Source organism: Hippoglossus hippoglossus, chromosome 15 (genome assembly GCF_009819705.1).
Source record: "Hippoglossus hippoglossus isolate fHipHip1 chromosome 15, fHipHip1.pri, whole genome shotgun sequence".
NCBI classification, from domain to species: Eukaryota; Metazoa; Chordata; class Actinopteri; order Pleuronectiformes; family Pleuronectidae; genus Hippoglossus; species Hippoglossus hippoglossus.
Window position 1 is genome coordinate 18,337,129 of NC_047165.1, and position 17,226 is coordinate 18,354,354.

A 17,226-nucleotide genomic window follows, 5' to 3' on the forward strand; every position below is an offset into this window, starting at 1 on the left:
TTGAGGCTTTCAGTTTCTGTTTTACTGCCGCACCCTCCTTGCTGTGTGTTGTGATGGCTGGTGTGTGTGTGTGTGGAGGTCGTTGCTCCTCTCCTCCAGGTGGAGGCAGTGTGGAGACCATGCTTTCTGATACTACTCCATGAAAACAGGAAACATAAAGAAACGTTAACAGCTGCCGTGGAGTCACGTAAACACACGGTACTGGTCGCCGTTGTATAGAGTTGAGTGAAAACGGTCAAAAAAGACTGAGTTTCGCTGTATTACTCAGGCTGCACTACAGCGTCTATTCACAGGCGCGATCCCACTACTGAGCGGCACGGGGGCTTTGACCTGCTCCGTCTCCGGCCTGGGCCGATGCACCCCTCCTTAGACGACCTGGTGGTCCCGGGCTCCCCCAGGAGCACCATATCGATACCGAACTTAGTGCGGACACCCGATCGGCATAGTCCGCTGCAGCTCAGAGCTCCTGAGCTCAAACGATCCGCCAGCCTCAGCCTCCCAGTAACTTGGATTACAGGCGCGCGCCACCGCACCCGGCGAGAACTGAGTGTTCTCTATGGGCTTTTAGCTTCTACAGCAGTGACGTCAGCAAGCAGGCTAGTGACACCTGGTGGTGAGGTTCATGCATGATAGATAGATGGATAGATAGGTTGATGGATGTATATATATATAGTTAGATAGTTAGATAGTTAGATAGACAGATGGACTGATAGATAGATAGATAGATAGATAGATAGTTTATTGATGCCGGTGGAAACAAAGGCATCCAGTAGCAAACAAAACAGTAAACCACCTGATGAGCTTAAGAATAATAAATGGCCAAAATGAGTCAAGAATAAGTTCACTGCAGTGAGATGAAAGTCTCGCCACCAGAACTACTACAAAGCTGCCACTGTAAAGAAGTATAAGATAAGATAATCCTTTATTAGTCCCATAGTGGGGAAATTAAAATGCACTATGTGCTAATGGAGATATTTAAAATACAAATATTCGAAGTATAAGGTGATTGAAAGACACAGGTAACCGAGGCAGAGCATTGAGGCCAAATATAAATACAGATTCAAAGATAAATAACTGACGCTATACTAAGTTGTGTATTAGACTAACATAGCCTGTAAAAATTATGGTAAAGCAGATGTAAGTGTATTTGAAAAAAATCAAATAAACATAAAGATCGGTAGTAATGGTGACTGGTGTTGTAACCATTTGAATGAGAAAGTGCTGTTGAGTTTATTTGCCCAACTATAGGTCCACACGCCCTGCAGTGCTGCACAGTCTACAGTGTGTGGGTGTACTTTCAGTGTATAATTGGCTCCAATCCCTGGCAACCCAAAACGATAAGCTGCACTAAGGACGGATGGATGGTATTTCTGTGTAGCCTGTCTGATGCTCAAATGTAGAACACGATGAAGATAATATTGGTAACTAACTAAAATAATACAATTATATTGTATTGTATTTTAATGGTGGTGATAGTGGGTTAGTTCAACGTAATCTCTGATTTCTTCAAGGCCCTTGAAGCCACTAAACTACTTTTATTTTTTTCAAAAAAAGAACAAGCCTTTATAGATTTAAGGCCATTTGCAGTACAGTTAACTTTGAGACCGATGCTTAAATGATCCTTACAATGAATCACTGATACAGTAAGTAATGGAAACAATTCATTTAATTGACCTCTGACACTTAACATTTGGAATACAGTTTCCATTTCATTAGATTCATTGACTCATTTTATGATTAGAGCAAAGGTTTGAGATGCTTTGAAATATTTCTAAGTACTAACTCATAGAGTTCAGAGTTACTAAAGGTGGAAGTTTGTGGTCCTATAGTTCAACTGAAAATCACAGTTAGGTGTAATGATGCCATGCAGATGCACACTAGTAGCAAACAGGATGTTCTAATACCATTAGAAATAATGATTTTAGTAATTAAGTAATACACACAACTGTACGTGACATGTTTCACTTTTATGTTTCCAACATTATGAACCCAACTGCAACACAAACATACACATTACATCAGTATCAGGCATAAACATATTCATCTACTGTGTGTGAATGAATATAATCAGCAGCAAGACATATAACAACATACATTACTCACATAATCACAGAAGACAATACCCAACATCAGATTTACGACAGATATGCAACAAGACACATTTAGAGTTAATGATTTCCTGCAAGTTTAGTGGAATTAGATCCAGACCATATTCACAAACAGTGACATCACAGTGAACAGGGTCCCAAGTCAACACGTGAGTACAATAAGGCACAAACACATTAAAATATAAGTGAGCTGTTGATATATTTAGATTTCATAGTTTCTGAACTTCTGCAGGAGAATGGATGGAGAGTCAGCAGCCCAACGGAAACGCCGATGGCAGTAATCACCTGCACAGCGATGAGAGAGAGTCTGTTAGTTTCATTGGACATGGTGTACAAACACCTAATTCTTAGGTATAAAACCTATAAATCAAATAATTTAAGAGTGATTTCATTAAATATAGTAAACGTATACATACATTTGAACATTAAACACAATTCATGTAATCACTTTCAAGTTATTTAATTTATTCACAGTAGATCAACATGATAGAAATCATTTCATTTAATGTGACCCTTTACACATGGACATTTTATATTTAATTGAAATACTAGTAATAGTTATATTTTTGAGTGGTATTACTTGATTGTGAATGTCCCCTGTTCTTTGATTTATAATCTAAATGAGACTGTCTGATTAAACAAAGATTAAATGAATAAAAAAACAGGATTTTGTCTCTAAACCAAGTTAAAATCAGTCCATTGGAGCAAAAGCTGCAGGTATGAATGCAACCCTCTGCACCAATGTGCAAAACTGAATGAAATGTATTAGCATGTATGTAGGTATCAGTCCTGCATAGCCAGAGGGAATCTGAATTCTTAAAGTACAGAAAATAAATATGTTAGAAAGCTACTGTTTAAATCCAGGTTATCTATGCCCTAAATGGCCACTTCAACACCTGTATTTTCACTTTATTCAATGTGCTACTTTGCACTTCAAGTATTATGAATAAAAACACATTTGGGTTTCTTTTCTGTCTAATGCTTTGAGAACATTTTGAAATGTGACTTACTTGAGGAGACCCCTGCTGCTTCCTGCTCACAGTGAACGTCCTCTGCTTGGGGAGTGACGGGCCTTTCTGCTTTTGAGGCCTCCAGCATCGGTTCCTTCTTATTTCTCACAGCCCAGTGCATTGACTGAAAAAATGGGGGACCAATCATATCAGTGGGAATTCTTGTTATATAGATTTTATATATATCAGTATTTTAAAGTAAATCTGTCCCAAAGAAAAGACATTACATACAGTTTTCACAGAGTCATTCAAGGCTTGCCAGTCGTGGAATGAAATCATAACCCCACTTCTTTTCCACAGGTCATAGTTCTTCCTTTTGGTTTCATTGCATAAAACCTCTTTGGCCTCTTGTAGTTTTTGGAAATCTGCCACTGTCATAAAGAAAGAAAATATCAGGGCAAGTAGATTCCATTAACATTATCTGCTTTGAAATGAAGACAGAAACTAAAGAGGCATTTGTGGTCTAAGTAAGAAAAGTGAGATACAATGATAAAAAAAACATAATTAAAGAAGGTATTAACATTTTTGTTTTTAAAGTTGGGTACTTCTTGTCTACAAATCACATTTCCGGCTATGCAAAGCGTTCCATTTATTTGTATGAATTTGATAAATTTCTTTTGAATACACGCCAGTGTGGTACAGCACGTTCCACAAACATGATTTACCTGCTCTCGGGTTGTCTAGGTGTTTGTCTGGGTGGCACGCCAAGGCTCGGAACTTGTATTCATTTAGAATTTGTTCAGTCTGAAAGGGGACAAAATAAACAAATACATATAATGATCTTTTGCCAATGTCAACATTTCAACTTCAGGAATCAGTCACTTATTCTATTTTGGAGGGACAGTTTTCACTTTCAGAATTGAAGAATTCAAACCAATTTTGTACATAAAACATGTAAAGGAGACTGGTCTTTTTTATGCTTTATTGAAAAGTATATTGATCCTTTTATTTTGTAGCACCATTAACTTCATATGACACAAGCTTCGTTCTTAGTGTTGCCAACAACATTTTTAATGAATGAATATCATCATCATCATCGTCATCATCATCGTCATCATCATCATCATCATCATCACAATTAGGCTGCACTGACGTCGTCATCATATATGCTGCTCCAGTCAGACCTTGCATTGATAACTATATGATTCTAAATATACTGCCGTGCGTGCTTTACATGTCCCTACACATGGTGAAGAGTGAAATATGAATGACTCATACTGTAATTGTTCAACAATTGATGACGCATGAGTTCCTTCTCTTCTCCTGGAGCATCAACAGGTCTCTGTGGGTTCAGACTACTCTCTGGCGTTTACACAATCCATGATCAGTTTGGTACAGTATCACACATGTGGCCGGTCGCTTGGGTCCATCCAGCATTGTATTTACCAACTCATACACCACGTATGTTTTGGTTTGTACATCTAGAACCATCATTATTATGTCACCCAGAAAATAGTCTGAGCCCAGACCCACCCACCAACCAGCCAGAACTTACCGAGGACAGCTCGTCGCAGCCCAGTAACCCGTAGTAATCCTCCAGGTCCTCTGGTTTGCAGTTCAACACAGCCTCCATAAGTGTGTTGGTGGAAATGTGTGTTTTCTAACGGAGCAGCTTGTCTTCCACCCTGAATCACAGCTTGTGTGACTAATAGGCTCCTGACCCTGCTGCTAACTCACTGATGATTTTGCCAAAGTGTAGCTTGTTATTGTTTTGTCAGCTAGAGCTACGTGACTGGTGGAGAAACATTAAAAGTGTTCAATTCTCCCCTGAGTTGTGGAGAAAAATGAGCTGTCCTTTTAACCATATGACGTGTGGTGCGTTCAAGTGCCCAGCTCAAAGTCCCACTTTCGCGGATTCGCGAGAGGAATGAAACAATGGCATAGAGCAAGTTTAAATAATTAGAAAACACAAGCTTGACATTGTGATAGATTGATGTTACTATTCATGTGTAATATTCATATTATGTTCAATATCGTGTGTAATATTACTCATTCGTATTATCAATACTATTTACTAGCACTTTAGTTTAGTATTACATTAATTTCTCATGTAGCTGACTTATTTTATTTTAATTATGTGTGCAGTAATGCAATGGATTGCACATATATTATTATTCTCAATACTTCTTCTTATTATTCAAATTTCGACAGCGTACTCCTCCCGCTTTTTGTCGCACATGCACAAAAACTACATCAGAACGTGGTCAGGAATGGTGTTCTACGACTTTTGCCAAACGGTTGTTTGGCAAAACACCATTCGTAAATTCCGAAAAACTGTGGAATTTTTTTAATGGGAGTCGATGGGAGCATACATCAAAGGAACGAGTGAGAAAATGACTGATTTCAGCCATTTTTTCTGTGCCTAAACTGCTCTCAAAGCCACAAATGGAGGTTGTCATACATGATTGTCATACAACGGATTAGCTTCGCAGAAATGTCTTTATGAAACCTTTCAGACCTAAACTTTTGGCTCTATGAGGTCTAAAGCAGAAGTTGGTCTGATTTTTTGTCCATTGACTTTAATGTAAATTTTGAGAGAAAATGTCTGGAAGGAGCCTTGAAGTCATACTTTTGTAACTCGCTCCCACGGTCATATTTCTTCACTCTCACCAATAAAAAATATATCTGTGCGTTCAGCAAAGTCTTGGGATTCTCATGGTGTTTTTATTTCAGAGATAGGGCTTATTGTTTTTGTACAATGGCTTTGTTGCACATGCACAAAAAAATACATCAGAACTTGCGGCTTGGTCGGGAATGGTTTGATCTGACTTTTGAAACAGCGGGAAAAAATTTGAATGGGAGTCAATGGGAGCCTTCATCAAAGGAACGAGTGACAGTGTCAGTGGTCAAATATCAAAGGAATATTTGATGTTTTAGATAGTTGCAAAGATGAACGATTTCACCATACTTCATACTGAGCAGGCCAATAGACCCGCTCAGTATCTCATTCTCTCTCTCTCTCTCTCTCTCTCTCTCTCTCCCTCTTAAACCAGCCAATACTCAAAAATGTTGTGGATTTCTGGTGAGTAGGTCTAAAGCAGAGGGGGCTCTCTGGCTCCGTTTCTCCTTTAAATGAAATTGACCGGACGGTCTTTGAAGGCAGCAATATTTTTGTTATGGTTTTACGTCATCGACGTCACCCAGGGACGTTCCGGCCGTCACGATTGGTGGAGAGCGGGTCACGTGCTCTATGCAAATGAGCCAGCTGTCCGGGAGGAAGGCTCAGCGGCTCTGCGGCTGAAGATGGCGGACGGTGAGAGCAGCCTCGGAACGGGCCTTTCGAGCGCCTCCGAAATGGACGAACCTGCCGCGAAAAGATCCAAAATGAGTCCGGGAACCGACTGCGGACTGAAAGGCGCCGACGTGGACCAATTATCGTGTGTTTCCGCGGGCACAGAGAGCTTGGAGGCGGCGGTGAATTGTCCGCAGCCAGCAGAGAAGGAAGCGAAGCCGGTGATGGCGGTAGAAGCAGAGCAGGCCCCGGCGGCGGCGCTAGGCGGAGACAACAATGGACTGGTGCTCCCCGAGCAGCACAGACCCGCCGTGAGGCTCGACCACAGCGCGGTGCTGGGGACTACAGAGGAGGGAGCTGGTGAGACAACACTACGTTTCTTATTTCAGCGACTCAACATCAGCTTGTTTGACCAACTTCACCGGCGAGTTAGCTTAACGTGGAACACTCCCGAGAAGTTCACGGTATAAAGTAGAATATGTGAATGTTGAGAGGCGAGTTCTTCTCTTGACCAACACTTTGACTTTTTGAGTCATTTCTGACAGAGAGAAAACTAATGAACAAACTTATTCCCTTTCTAAACTTTGTTAGCAGCTTAGCATTTATTAGCCGTTTCCATACTAACGTCCTCTGAAGTTAACGTTCGACACCACTTATCTTAGATTTTATGAGTTAATTCGCCCGAATTTCTGTGTGCTCAGATTTTCACGAGCACGCTGATTTCCCCTCGAACGGTCTGGCTGTCACACCGGACCACAACAACGACGAAGATGACAGATCCTCACATGCAAGCTCCAGCGACTGGACCCCTCAACCGCAGATAGGTAACTCCATGAATCTCTGAAGCATTTAGCAAATGAACCTTCCCTGCAGCATCTTCTTCCACTGGAGAAACTCTGCAAACCGCATTGTATCTACAGGTAGTGGTACAATATGTACATGTTGAGTACAAGTGAGGCTGAGATGTTGTATTCTTGCCCAGGTTCATACAGCTTCATCCAGCAACACATCAGAGACACCGATCCCAGGACCATTCTGAGGGATTTGCTTCCCGAGACTGTGCTCCCACCAGATTTAGACGACATGACACTGTGGCAGATCATCATCAACATCTCAGAACCTCCAAAAAGAAAGAAGCGGAAGGACATTAACACCTTGGAAGATGTGGTTAGGCTACTACATGAAAGTAAAAGGATCCTTGTGCTGACTGGTGCTGGGGTATGTGTTAATTGTAGTATTCTACAGCTGTACTATTTATAATACAATGTGTTTTTAATGTGTAGTTTCAGTGTCCATGCTATTAAATCAGCATGCTTTTATGCTTTTTGTGCAGGTATCTGTTTCATGTGGAATACCGGACTTTCGCTCCAGAGATGGTATTTATGCCCGGCTCGCTGTAGATTTCCCCGATCTTCCAGACCCTCAAGCTATGTTTGACATTGAATACTTCAGACGGGACCCAAGACCGTTTTTCAAGTTTGCTAAGGTTTGTACATTGTGTCCATTTACCCATGATTTGATTGCCACTGACAAAAGATCCAGGGGTACGAAGTTAAGCATTCAAAACTTAATATGCTCAATTAAATCTTTTCATGTTGGTGCAGATTTATTCATGAATATGTCAGTTTACACTCACTTGGATCTGCACACTCATTTTATTATTTCACAGGGTTTTGTTACATACAGGGAAATAAGCTACTGAAACAGCTGAAAATGTTGTTGTTTACCTTAAATCTATGATATTATTTTACAAATGTTCGTTGGAAAGAACATATGAGGGTTTTGAAAATCCAGAATAATCGGCTCTCAAAAGGTTAAACTTTGTGAGTGAGCAGGAATAGTTCTTCATCCATTGAGCTGTAGTTATATTTGTTTCAAGTTAAAGGGCCTTTTTGTTGTTCTAAGACTAAACTTATTTAGGCTATAAATATTAAAAAGATTTAAAAAGACAGTGTAGAAAAGGATTGATATACATGACTATAGTAAACTTATTTCAATGCATCCTCTTTCGTACAGGAGATCTACCCTGGTCAGTTCCAGCCTTCACCCTGTCATAAATTCATATCTATGCTTGACAAGCGAGGGAAGCTTCTGCGCAACTACACACAAAACATCGACACATTAGAACAAGTGGCTGGAGTTCAGCGGATTATCCAGTGTCATGGTAAGTGAAGCTGTTCATCTCGAATCCTGCCTTTTTTCTATGCATTTCTCTCCAGGTTGGTGGTGAAAGACCATTAATGTGTCTTTTATTTCAGGGTCGTTCGCAACTGCATCCTGTCTCGTCTGTAAACACACAGTGGATTGTGAGGCTATAAGGGAAGACATCTTTAACCAGGTATTTATTTATTACAAAATCATCCAGTATAACATATTCACATTCAGTATTATTGGAAACTGCATCATAAAAGTCACAAGACACTTCAGTTTCAATAAAGTATTTCCCACAGATATACATACACTGCATTTTAAGCAACTTCTGCAACAATTACAACAAAAAAGGTACCATTGAGGAAAAATCCACAACACACTGTGTTGCCCAGTAGTAACATCTTACATTTCAGAGATAATGCAGAAAATAATGAATGCTTTTTTATGGCCTCAGAAACAGATCTGTGAAGTCAGGCAATGGTTTTTAAAACTGATGCAGGGTTGAAGATGATCAGAAGGAGCAATTTAAGATATAAAACTTAAAATGAGCTAACCCTTTTTACAGTTATAACTTCTTTGACCTGTCAAACAAGTTATGGGCTCTAGCTGTGATGTTAAAAAAACTTGAGGAATCACTTTCTCTTCAGTAAAAAAAATATAATATAATAAAACAATAAAAGAATAATATTATTACATCAAAAAGACATGTTGATTTCCTAAATATATATTATGATCTCTTTGAGTGTCATTTTTCATATCCAAACATGGTGCATTTTAAACATTGTGATTTATAAGCATCAATCATCGTCTCTGTAGTCATTTTTAAGTTTGTGGTGTTAATTAAATTATAGAGAGGTGTTTCAGGCAGGTTGTCCATCCTCATTAACATGCTTTAAATAATGCGTGTAGTGGGCCAGATAATCCTCAATCAAATTTGAAATGTCATTAAATTCCACCTTATTGGGCAGCAGTAGTTGCAGCAGCAAATGTCAAATACCATACCTGTTTGCATAACTAGATATCTGCAGTTGTGAGACGGTACATGTGAATTGTTTTTTTTATTTTGCAATTTGGGTGTAATGTCATGCACACACTTGAAAACAAGACATCCAGGTGGTCAGCTCCACGTCAAACTGACTATTTATAATCTCAGACGAAAAGAATAAAATGAGATATACAGTGCACGGACATCTCTCCTGAAAGATTTAACATCACCCATCACTATAAAACTGTATGAGTCAATAGTGGAAGTAAAGTCAGGGCAGTACACCTGACTTTGAAGACATTAGCTAGTACTGTGGATTTTATAGATATGCGACCCGTACCCGAGTAAGAATGGAATTTGGCCTGTTGCTGATAAAATAAATTATTCTTGCAGGTTGTCCCTCATTGTCCAAGGTGTCCAGATATTCCACTGGCCATCATGAAACCTGACATCGTCTTCTTCGGCGAGAATCTTCCAGAAATGTTCCACAGAGCCATGAAGCAGGATAAAGATGAGGTCGATCTCCTGATTGTCATCGGTTCTTCTCTTAAAGTCCGACCAGTTGCCCTCATCCCAAGTACGTTTTCATCAGATAAATACATTTTCTGTAAGGTGCACGCAATAACCAGTAAATCTGAGAATACAATCTATAACTGATTTCTATTTATCCTCCTCAGACTCCATTCCTCATGAAGTGCCTCAGGTCTTGATCAATAGGGAACAGCTGCCTCACCTCAACTTTGACGTGGAGCTGCTTGGGGACTGTGATGTCATTGTCAATGAGCTCTGTCATCGACTGGCTGGAGACTTTGAGCAGCTCTGCTTCAACACTGTAAGACTCACTGAGATCACAGAGAAACCCCCTCGGCTACCCGAACAGCCACCAAGCGAGGCCTTGCCTGCTTCCAGCGACGCAGCTCAGGAGGAGCAGAGGCAGCACAGCACAGACTCAGCAATTAAGCCTTCAGAGGAGACAGAAAGTCTGAATGCCACAGAGACTGCTCATAATAATGTTACACCTCCAGAGCCTTGTCCAAATTCTCAGTCTCCCAGTGAGGAGATGGCTGAGTCGTCTCCTCCCAGTGAGGAGACGGCTGAGTCGTCAGAGTTACCAGCAGAAGACACACCAAAAGAGGAGGCCGCTGATGTGAAAAACCAAACCTCCAGCCTTGAATATCGAAGACGATGCTGGATGAGTCGAATCAACAGAAGTCCAATCAGCAAACGCCTTGAGAGTAAGCATTAGACCATGGTAGAGAGACCAGAGTATTTACCAAACTTCATACAAATACTTTTACATATATTTAGTATCTTTTTTTCCCTCATTCATTGTTCAGATACATGCTACAATCCAAATAAATATAAATGCCTATGACTGAGTAGATGGAAGCTAGATAGACAATGGTAGATTTTCTTTCAATATTGATTTCACATCAGTAAATTGTATTGTCTCCCACAGCAGGCGAGTACCTGTTTCAAACACCAAATCACTATGTCTTCCACGGCGCCGAGGTTTACTCCGACTCTGAGGATGAGACGTCGAGCTCGTGTGGCAGCGACAGTGACGAGTCTGAATGCAGCGCTGACGAGGTGGAAGAAGACAGCGAGCCAGAGGAGTCCGACACACTAGCAGCGGATGGCGAGACGTGCCTCAGAGACACAATAGAACACACAATAGCCAACAAGGCCAAACCGAGTGTGCAGACAGACAATACTTCTGAAAAGACTCCAAGCACCACCCACCTTTAAATGTAAAGTACATAGTCAACAAAGCACTAATTGTCTATATATGTTTCGTATATTTTTGACTTTATCTTATTATTTTTCATAAAGTTGAAATTGTGTGACAACTTTGTGTGATTATGCATCAAGTTTTTTTTTTTTTTTCTCTGTGCCCTGTTTGGTCCCATGCATTGTGTCTGAAACCTCATACTGTATGCTACTTACTAAATAGAATGCAGTAGTTGTTTTGTCTTCAAGGTTTTCTTTCCATGTGCTAAATTTAGCTGATGCTCTCATCTACCGCAGCATACACAGATGCAACACTAGATCAAGCTTTATTTCCTAAATGGCAGTAATTACAAGCAAAGACATGTCAATCTCAGTCCGTAGACGTCAACTGTAATCAAATGATGTGTTGTAGAGTTGGTTATGTTACCACTGGGAAACATGTAAATATGTAAACCTACTGCCTGCTAACTAGTGGGTACTATGAGTTTCAGACACATACATAAATCAGAGGGTTTATTTGAAGTCATAGTCTGACTCGCAATACAAGCAGTTCAGCTCTGCTGTTTTCACGTGGGTGAATGCTGGGAAAAACAGTACTTTAATTTTAGACCAAAGAACACTTAATCCACACGCTCCTACTTCATCATAAGCTTTGTATGTTTAACCTGTCATCTTGGAAAAAAAAATCAAACTATTGACACGGTGTTCCTTCAGATATGTGGCAGCTACTTTTTATGGTCAAGCCTCTTATTTTTATACTCTGATATGAGACATACTCATCAAAGAGTAGATGATTTTATCTGTACAAAGTTATACTACATTGTCATATTAAGCCTTAGGAATATATTCAATGTGTTCACATTGAAATGCGGCACTTTTTATTTCCTCCTTACAAAACTGGCTGTGTTGCTTCTGTCATTTTTTCATAGGCTATAAAGTTTAATCGGTTTCCTTCTTCGTACGGAGGAGTCTGCTGCCTGTAAAGATTTCCTGTTGGTAGATGAGACATGTTTGAGCCAATGTGTTGGACTAATGTCTTCACCAACATTCACATGCCATTTACAAGGTTATGCCTTTGTTTACGGTTCAAGGAAATGAGACATTTTTACATCATTATAGTTGTTTCTTCTGGAGTTCTCAGTAAAAGCAAGGATGAAAAACACTGAGCACTCATTTGTGTTGTGTCAAATACACCTGTTCACAGTTAAAAGTCCTCAGTGCTGTCAAGAAGACGGGAACATTGCGCCACCTCGTGTCCGTGAACTCACCATGACAGTTCCTCTTTCCACTATGGTGCGTTCAAAGACACATTCAGAGAGAACTGGCTTATAACAGCAGTACAGTGCAATATTTAAGTATTTCATGTTAGTCACTGACTAATACCTTTGAAAAAGAAAAATCAAGTATGATGTAACTATCTGGGCGTCCTACTTGTGTAGTATCAAGCCAATCTGTTTACAGCATACTGTATATAAAGACATTATTTTTGTACATTTAGTTATTTATTGATTCATTTTGTTTATTCTTACAAACATCCTATGGTTAAAAGTCGGTTCGTTAAGATTCACAATTCACTTGTTTACATGAATGAGGCCTGAGAACTTGATTCATCGGCACAGTCTTTGGAACTACATTTCCCAGCAGCCCCCCTGCTTTGTGTCAGCTGTCCGCTGTTACGACATGTCGTAAAGAAAATCAGTCAACAACAGCAACACCGAGATGGACACAACCACACGCGCCTGACAGTTCCTCTCTTTATCGGTATTTTGCTATCTGACATGTTCTCTGTCACCTGGTGACGCCAGGCTTCGGCACGCAGGTCCTGTTGTGAACATGGAGGCCATGGAGGACGACAGTCTGGACGTGAAAGACGACCACAACCACAACTATTGTGCGAGCGGCAGCGGTAAAGCTCGCTCGTATCTCAGCAGCCGTCTGTCGGATGTTACGCCGGTCCCGCAGCCGGTGCCGGGTGGGGGAGAAGCGGGGAGCCGCCGAGGGACGCAGTGGTCCGGCAGCAGCAGCAGCACCACCACCACCGGGGGATCAAAGTTCATGGACTCGGATTCAGGGAGCGAGAGCAGCGAGGTCAGCGAGACCGACTGTGCGGCTCTGCCTCCGGCTGTAGAGGGGAAATTCACCCTCGACTCTACCTCCAAGTTCCGTAAGTTGACTTGTGGACAGACAGCAGGGCCTGGTGTCCTGTAGTCACTCTGCACTCACTACACACTGATCACCCTCCATTGATTCTCAGTAGAGAAGCGTAGTAGAAATCCATCCCCTAATTCCAAACCCTAACCCTAAAAGTGAGTCTTCACCCACAGTGCTGTTTTCTGATGGCTTTGACCAGACTTCAGTACATTTCCCATCATGCATCTCCCCTCTTTGCTCACAGTCCTGAATGCCATGGCAGTTGAGGACTACAGGAAAAACCACTGGCCAAACCTGGAGAAGGCCATTGATCGTCTGCTGATTCAGAACCCCACAGACCACATCTCTGTTTCCTATGCACAGATATACAGGTGAGACCTTTGAACAAACGCACACCCGAGCTACACGTGTGTCCTTTCCTACAGTGTGTGTGATTCCTGTAGAGATCCACAAAGCTGCCGTGGGTTAAGATTCTATCCCACTTTGTTTTCCTAGTTACATCTACAAGTGTGTGTGTCAGCAGCACTCTGAGCTGCTCTACAACGATTTGACGTCAAAAATAACAAGTCATCTGCAACACGTTTCCACACGTCTACAAGTAAGTCAATCCAAACATAAGCAGATTATCATATGCGTTACATACAGTAAGGATTTATTGAACTCACACATTTATTATTATTATTTTGCAGGCCAGCACCCCTGAGGACTTCATTGAGACCTTCAACGTTGCACTGACCCAATACACAGCTTCTCTTCAGTGTATAGTTCCTGTGTTTATGTACTTGGTATGCATCTTTTTTATATATTCAACAAATATAAATGTATAATTTGGGCTATAATATGTTCCAATACCATAGTTTTCTTGTGTATCAGCTGATACCGAGTACCAATCCATACATTGCATTTAAAAAGATAATAACTTGTATATCATATTTTGACTACTTGAAGCTACTAACGCTTGATGGAAGTGATGCTTGGTATCATGGTGTCACACTAGTGCCACCCCTCGGCACTGAAGTCTTGAATATGGTACACTTTGCCTTCTTTACTTGGAATGGCTAAGAAGAAGGTATTTCTGAGAAAAGAAGATTGTAGTTGTAACTGGGTGAAACTAATATATTTTAAAGACGTGGTATTGGGTCAGTACATATATTTGAGTACTCACCGATGCCCGAGCTGAAGCTATAAGAGCCCTTTTCCATGCTGGTATTGGAACACCTCTACTATGATATAAACATTCTGTTGCGCACCTTAGAGTGTTACCCATATCCACTAATATGCCGGCTTCTCAATGTTTTTCATATCTAATGTTTTCAGAACAAGTTCTACATCGAGTCAAAGCTGAACAGAGACTTAAGAGACGATCTGATGAAGCTGTTTGCTGATCACGTTGCAGAAAAACATGTGAACACACTGATGCGTGAGTGTCCTACTTCATTTGTAGCCCTGACGGCTTTGCTTGTATTTGTGAATCTGTAAAGAAACTGCACCTTGGTAAACAAATGAGTTCTGATATATTTGTGATGTGGTTTTTTTGGTTCTTGTTTAGCTCTTCTCATTGAAGCCTATTCCATGCCCTTTAAAGTGCAGCCATCTACAATGGCCAGTGTAGTGAATGGCCTCTACAGCCTCCAACCAGGTGAGCATTGTTCATTGTTTGTATCTGTAAGGCTGCCAGAAAGATTTTGTATGTATTTGCTTTGATGTCATTTAAGCTTCACGCTAATGCAATCTTTTTGCCTCCACTACAGCAAACAAAACTCAATTTATTCCTCCAGCAGAATCAGCTACTCTACACTTGCTCCTCTGTGTAACAGATTGTTTGGTTCCCCCTGCAGATTGGGCCCAGTTGGCCCCGGCTCTCTTCTCTGGGTTTATTCCCCAAATCAACCCTCCTGCTGTGGAGTCTCTGCTGTCAGACTACGCTGCTCGTGACCAGAAGCTACAGATGGAGCTCTCCATGAATGGATTTCCACGGTTAGTTTTCCAAGGCTTCAGTTTCACATATCAACTGATCCCAGTCTCAACTTGAATGCTTGAATCAGTAGAGCACAAACCTCCGCCAAGGCCCAACATTCACCTTGAATTGAGTCAAAAGACAAATGTCCCCAAAATATGCCTGATTTGTTTCATCAAGATCCATGAATTATTCACTGGGAAATCTATGAAAATGTAAAGAAAATCCCCTATCCCATAATATTAAAGAAAGTGAAGAGAAATCCCTGGATCCACCCCTCAGTCCAGATCTACGCCAAAATGTAAAACTTTCTTTCTTTGCCTACGTCCCATCTTTCTACCAAGTTTCAGGAAAATCAGTTGAGTAGTTCTGCTTCTCTCCTGGTTGACAATCAAACAAACAGACAGGGGCGCAGGTCATTAATATAAGGCGGCTTTGGTTATTGCACTTTACTTCAAACCACTAATGGACTGTTCCCTGTTTTCCAGGGGGGACCAGTCTCGCAAGCGGGCCAGCGAGGACTCCTGATAGCCGAACCGGCGTCGCCACATGGGTTTGCGGAACGATTACTGTGCCTCCTACGTCTTTATCACAAGTTGGCTCACTGCACTAGGTACAATGTTAACAATGTGTCAGTTTCATCTCTCTCGACTCAAGGTCACACCACACTGTGAAGAACAAAGAGAACATGATGTTGAGTTGTTGAGCAGAAGCTTAATCTTCCTGCACTAAAAGAAAACACAAGCACACAGACTTCCATTATGGTGCTTTCCTCTGTGACTATGATGCATCCAGCTTCAGTATTTGTGGGATGTTGCCGTGTGTCCTCAGACTGTTTCCTCATGTGAACAGTGCCTTCATGGTGTCTGTTGGATCAGATGTCCTGACAGCAGATAGGCTGGATGGAGGGTTTCTCATTCCTAACCTTTAACATGGAAGTGTCTTGTGCGATTTCTATAAACTGGGCTAATCAAGACTTTCTATTGCTGCTAATAATACTGTCCTTATGTTAATACTACAAATCCCATGTTTACCAGTGTCTACAGTCAACACAAAAATGAGTGAGGAAAGAAATGGGAACTAAGTCATTGACCTCAACTATGATTCTCTTCTTCATGTTGCCTTTACTGGGTTGGTAAACCGGATTGTACTTTCCAGTTACGCCAAAGAGGATTTGCAGTACTTATTATTTTTTTTCTTTTATATATATGTATATATATAACGCATCGAATTCGAGCTGACATTGTTAATGTTGTATACTGTCTGAGTCACTGAGCCATTTAGGTTTTTTATACTAACAAGTTTTGACCCTTTTGTTAAGATGTAAGTCCGATTCTAACGTTAAATGTGACTGGTTTGTTTCAGCCTTGTATGTAGGAGTGGCAGGGATCCCCATCCAGGACTTTACACAGAGTGCCAGAAAGCGTAGACAGCCACACAATAGTGTTTGAGAACTCTCTAATAGTGCTTCAGTTTTCTTTTTGACAACTCACCAAAATCGTCCATTAACTGTAAATATACTGAACCTGATGCTTCAAGGATTTAATTAAACAAATCATATGCAAATATTGTTTTAAACCCGAGTCTGGAATACTTGTGCATTAAATTTTTTCTAACACGTGTAGCCTGTTCATGACCTCTTTGCATAGTGCTCTTGCTTTACTTGAATAGAAGTATTTGATACAAGGTCCAACACTGTTTTAAGTGTAACTAGATGCTCAGATTTGCTTTTTGTTTCCATCTGTGGTCTTGGAGATGGTTCTCCTCATCTTTCAAATAAACAAATTTCATTCATTTCATTTGACACAGATGATTTTGTTTTTCACCATTCAACATTTCAAATATGAATGTTGAGAAATGTTTCCTTCAATAAGTAGGCATTATCATGAAGGTAATGAAGC

General features: G+C 40.8%; 3 protein-coding genes across 5 annotated transcripts; 2 read left to right on the forward strand and 1 right to left on the reverse strand.

Annotated features, from left to right (window-relative positions):
• Positions 1–1,948: 1,948 nt before the first annotated feature.
• Positions 1,949–4,938, reverse strand: dnajc12 (DnaJ (Hsp40) homolog, subfamily C, member 12). The gene is made up of 5 exons (XM_034609325.1): positions 4,614–4,938; positions 3,784–3,862; positions 3,350–3,489; positions 3,119–3,242; positions 1,949–2,393 (listed from the first exon to the last, which is right to left on the reverse strand). The coding sequence occupies exons 1-5, from the start codon at positions 4,689–4,691 to the stop codon at positions 2,311–2,313; spliced, it is 504 nt and encodes a 167-aa protein (XP_034465216.1). The 5' UTR covers positions 4,692–4,938; the 3' UTR covers positions 1,949–2,310.
• Positions 4,939–6,265: 1,327 nt separating this feature from the next.
• Positions 6,266–12,379, forward strand: sirt1 (sirtuin 1). Of its 3 annotated transcripts, XM_034609036.1 has the most exons (10): positions 6,320–6,710; positions 7,052–7,174; positions 7,333–7,568; positions 7,684–7,836; positions 8,367–8,514; positions 8,609–8,688; positions 9,880–10,063; positions 10,164–10,532; positions 10,563–10,721; positions 10,946–11,454. In XM_034609036.1, the coding sequence occupies exons 1-10, from the start codon at positions 6,362–6,364 to the stop codon at positions 11,233–11,235; spliced, it is 2,091 nt and encodes a 696-aa protein (XP_034464927.1). In that variant the 5' UTR covers positions 6,320–6,361; the 3' UTR covers positions 11,236–11,454. The 3 variants fall into 3 exon arrangements, with proteins under 3 accessions (XP_034464924.1, XP_034464926.1, XP_034464927.1); XM_034609033.1 differs by having other exon boundaries at positions 6,266–6,710; positions 10,164–10,721; positions 10,946–12,379; XM_034609035.1 differs by having other exon boundaries at positions 6,317–6,710; positions 10,164–10,721; positions 10,949–11,454.
• A 671-nt stretch (positions 12,380–13,050) lies between these two features.
• On the forward strand, positions 13,051–17,119 carry cacul1 (CDK2 associated cullin domain 1). Its single transcript, XM_034609246.1, has 8 exons — positions 13,051–13,381; positions 13,613–13,739; positions 13,864–13,966; positions 14,058–14,153; positions 14,686–14,788; positions 14,918–15,007; positions 15,207–15,345; positions 15,814–17,119. The coding sequence occupies exons 1-8, from the start codon at positions 13,051–13,053 to the stop codon at positions 15,851–15,853; spliced, it is 1,029 nt and encodes a 342-aa protein (XP_034465137.1). The 3' UTR covers positions 15,854–17,119.
• The last annotated feature ends 107 nt before the right edge of the window (positions 17,120–17,226 follow it).

Excerpts from the sequence above, each read along its gene's own strand:
- dnajc12 (XM_034609325.1), bottom strand. The coding sequence starts at position 4,691 with ATGGAGGCTGTGTTGAACTGCAAACCAGAGGACCTGGAGGATTACTAC. Across the intron at positions 3,863-4,613 it reads GCTGCGACGAGCTGTCCTCG|ACTGAACAAATTCTAAATGA; the intron begins GTAAGTTCTGGC and ends GTCCCCTTTCAG. Across the intron at positions 3,243-3,349 it reads TGAATGACTCTGTGAAAACT|TCAATGCACTGGGCTGTGAG; the intron begins GTATGTAATGTC and ends CCATTTTTTCAG.
- sirt1 (XM_034609033.1), top strand. The coding sequence starts at position 6,362 with ATGGCGGACGGTGAGAGCAGCCTCGGAACGGGCCTTTCGAGCGCCTCC. Across the intron at positions 7,837-8,366 it reads CGTTTTTCAAGTTTGCTAAG|GAGATCTACCCTGGTCAGTT; the intron begins GTTTGTACATTG and ends TCTTTCGTACAG. Across the intron at positions 8,515-8,608 it reads GCGGATTATCCAGTGTCATG|GGTCGTTCGCAACTGCATCC; the intron begins GTAAGTGAAGCT and ends CTTTTATTTCAG.
- cacul1 (XM_034609246.1), top strand. The coding sequence starts at position 13,051 with ATGGAGGCCATGGAGGACGACAGTCTGGACGTGAAAGACGACCACAAC. Across the intron at positions 13,740-13,863 it reads TCCTATGCACAGATATACAG|TTACATCTACAAGTGTGTGT; the intron begins GTGAGACCTTTG and ends TTGTTTTCCTAG. Across the intron at positions 14,154-14,685 it reads TTCCTGTGTTTATGTACTTG|AACAAGTTCTACATCGAGTC; the intron begins GTATGCATCTTT and ends TAATGTTTTCAG.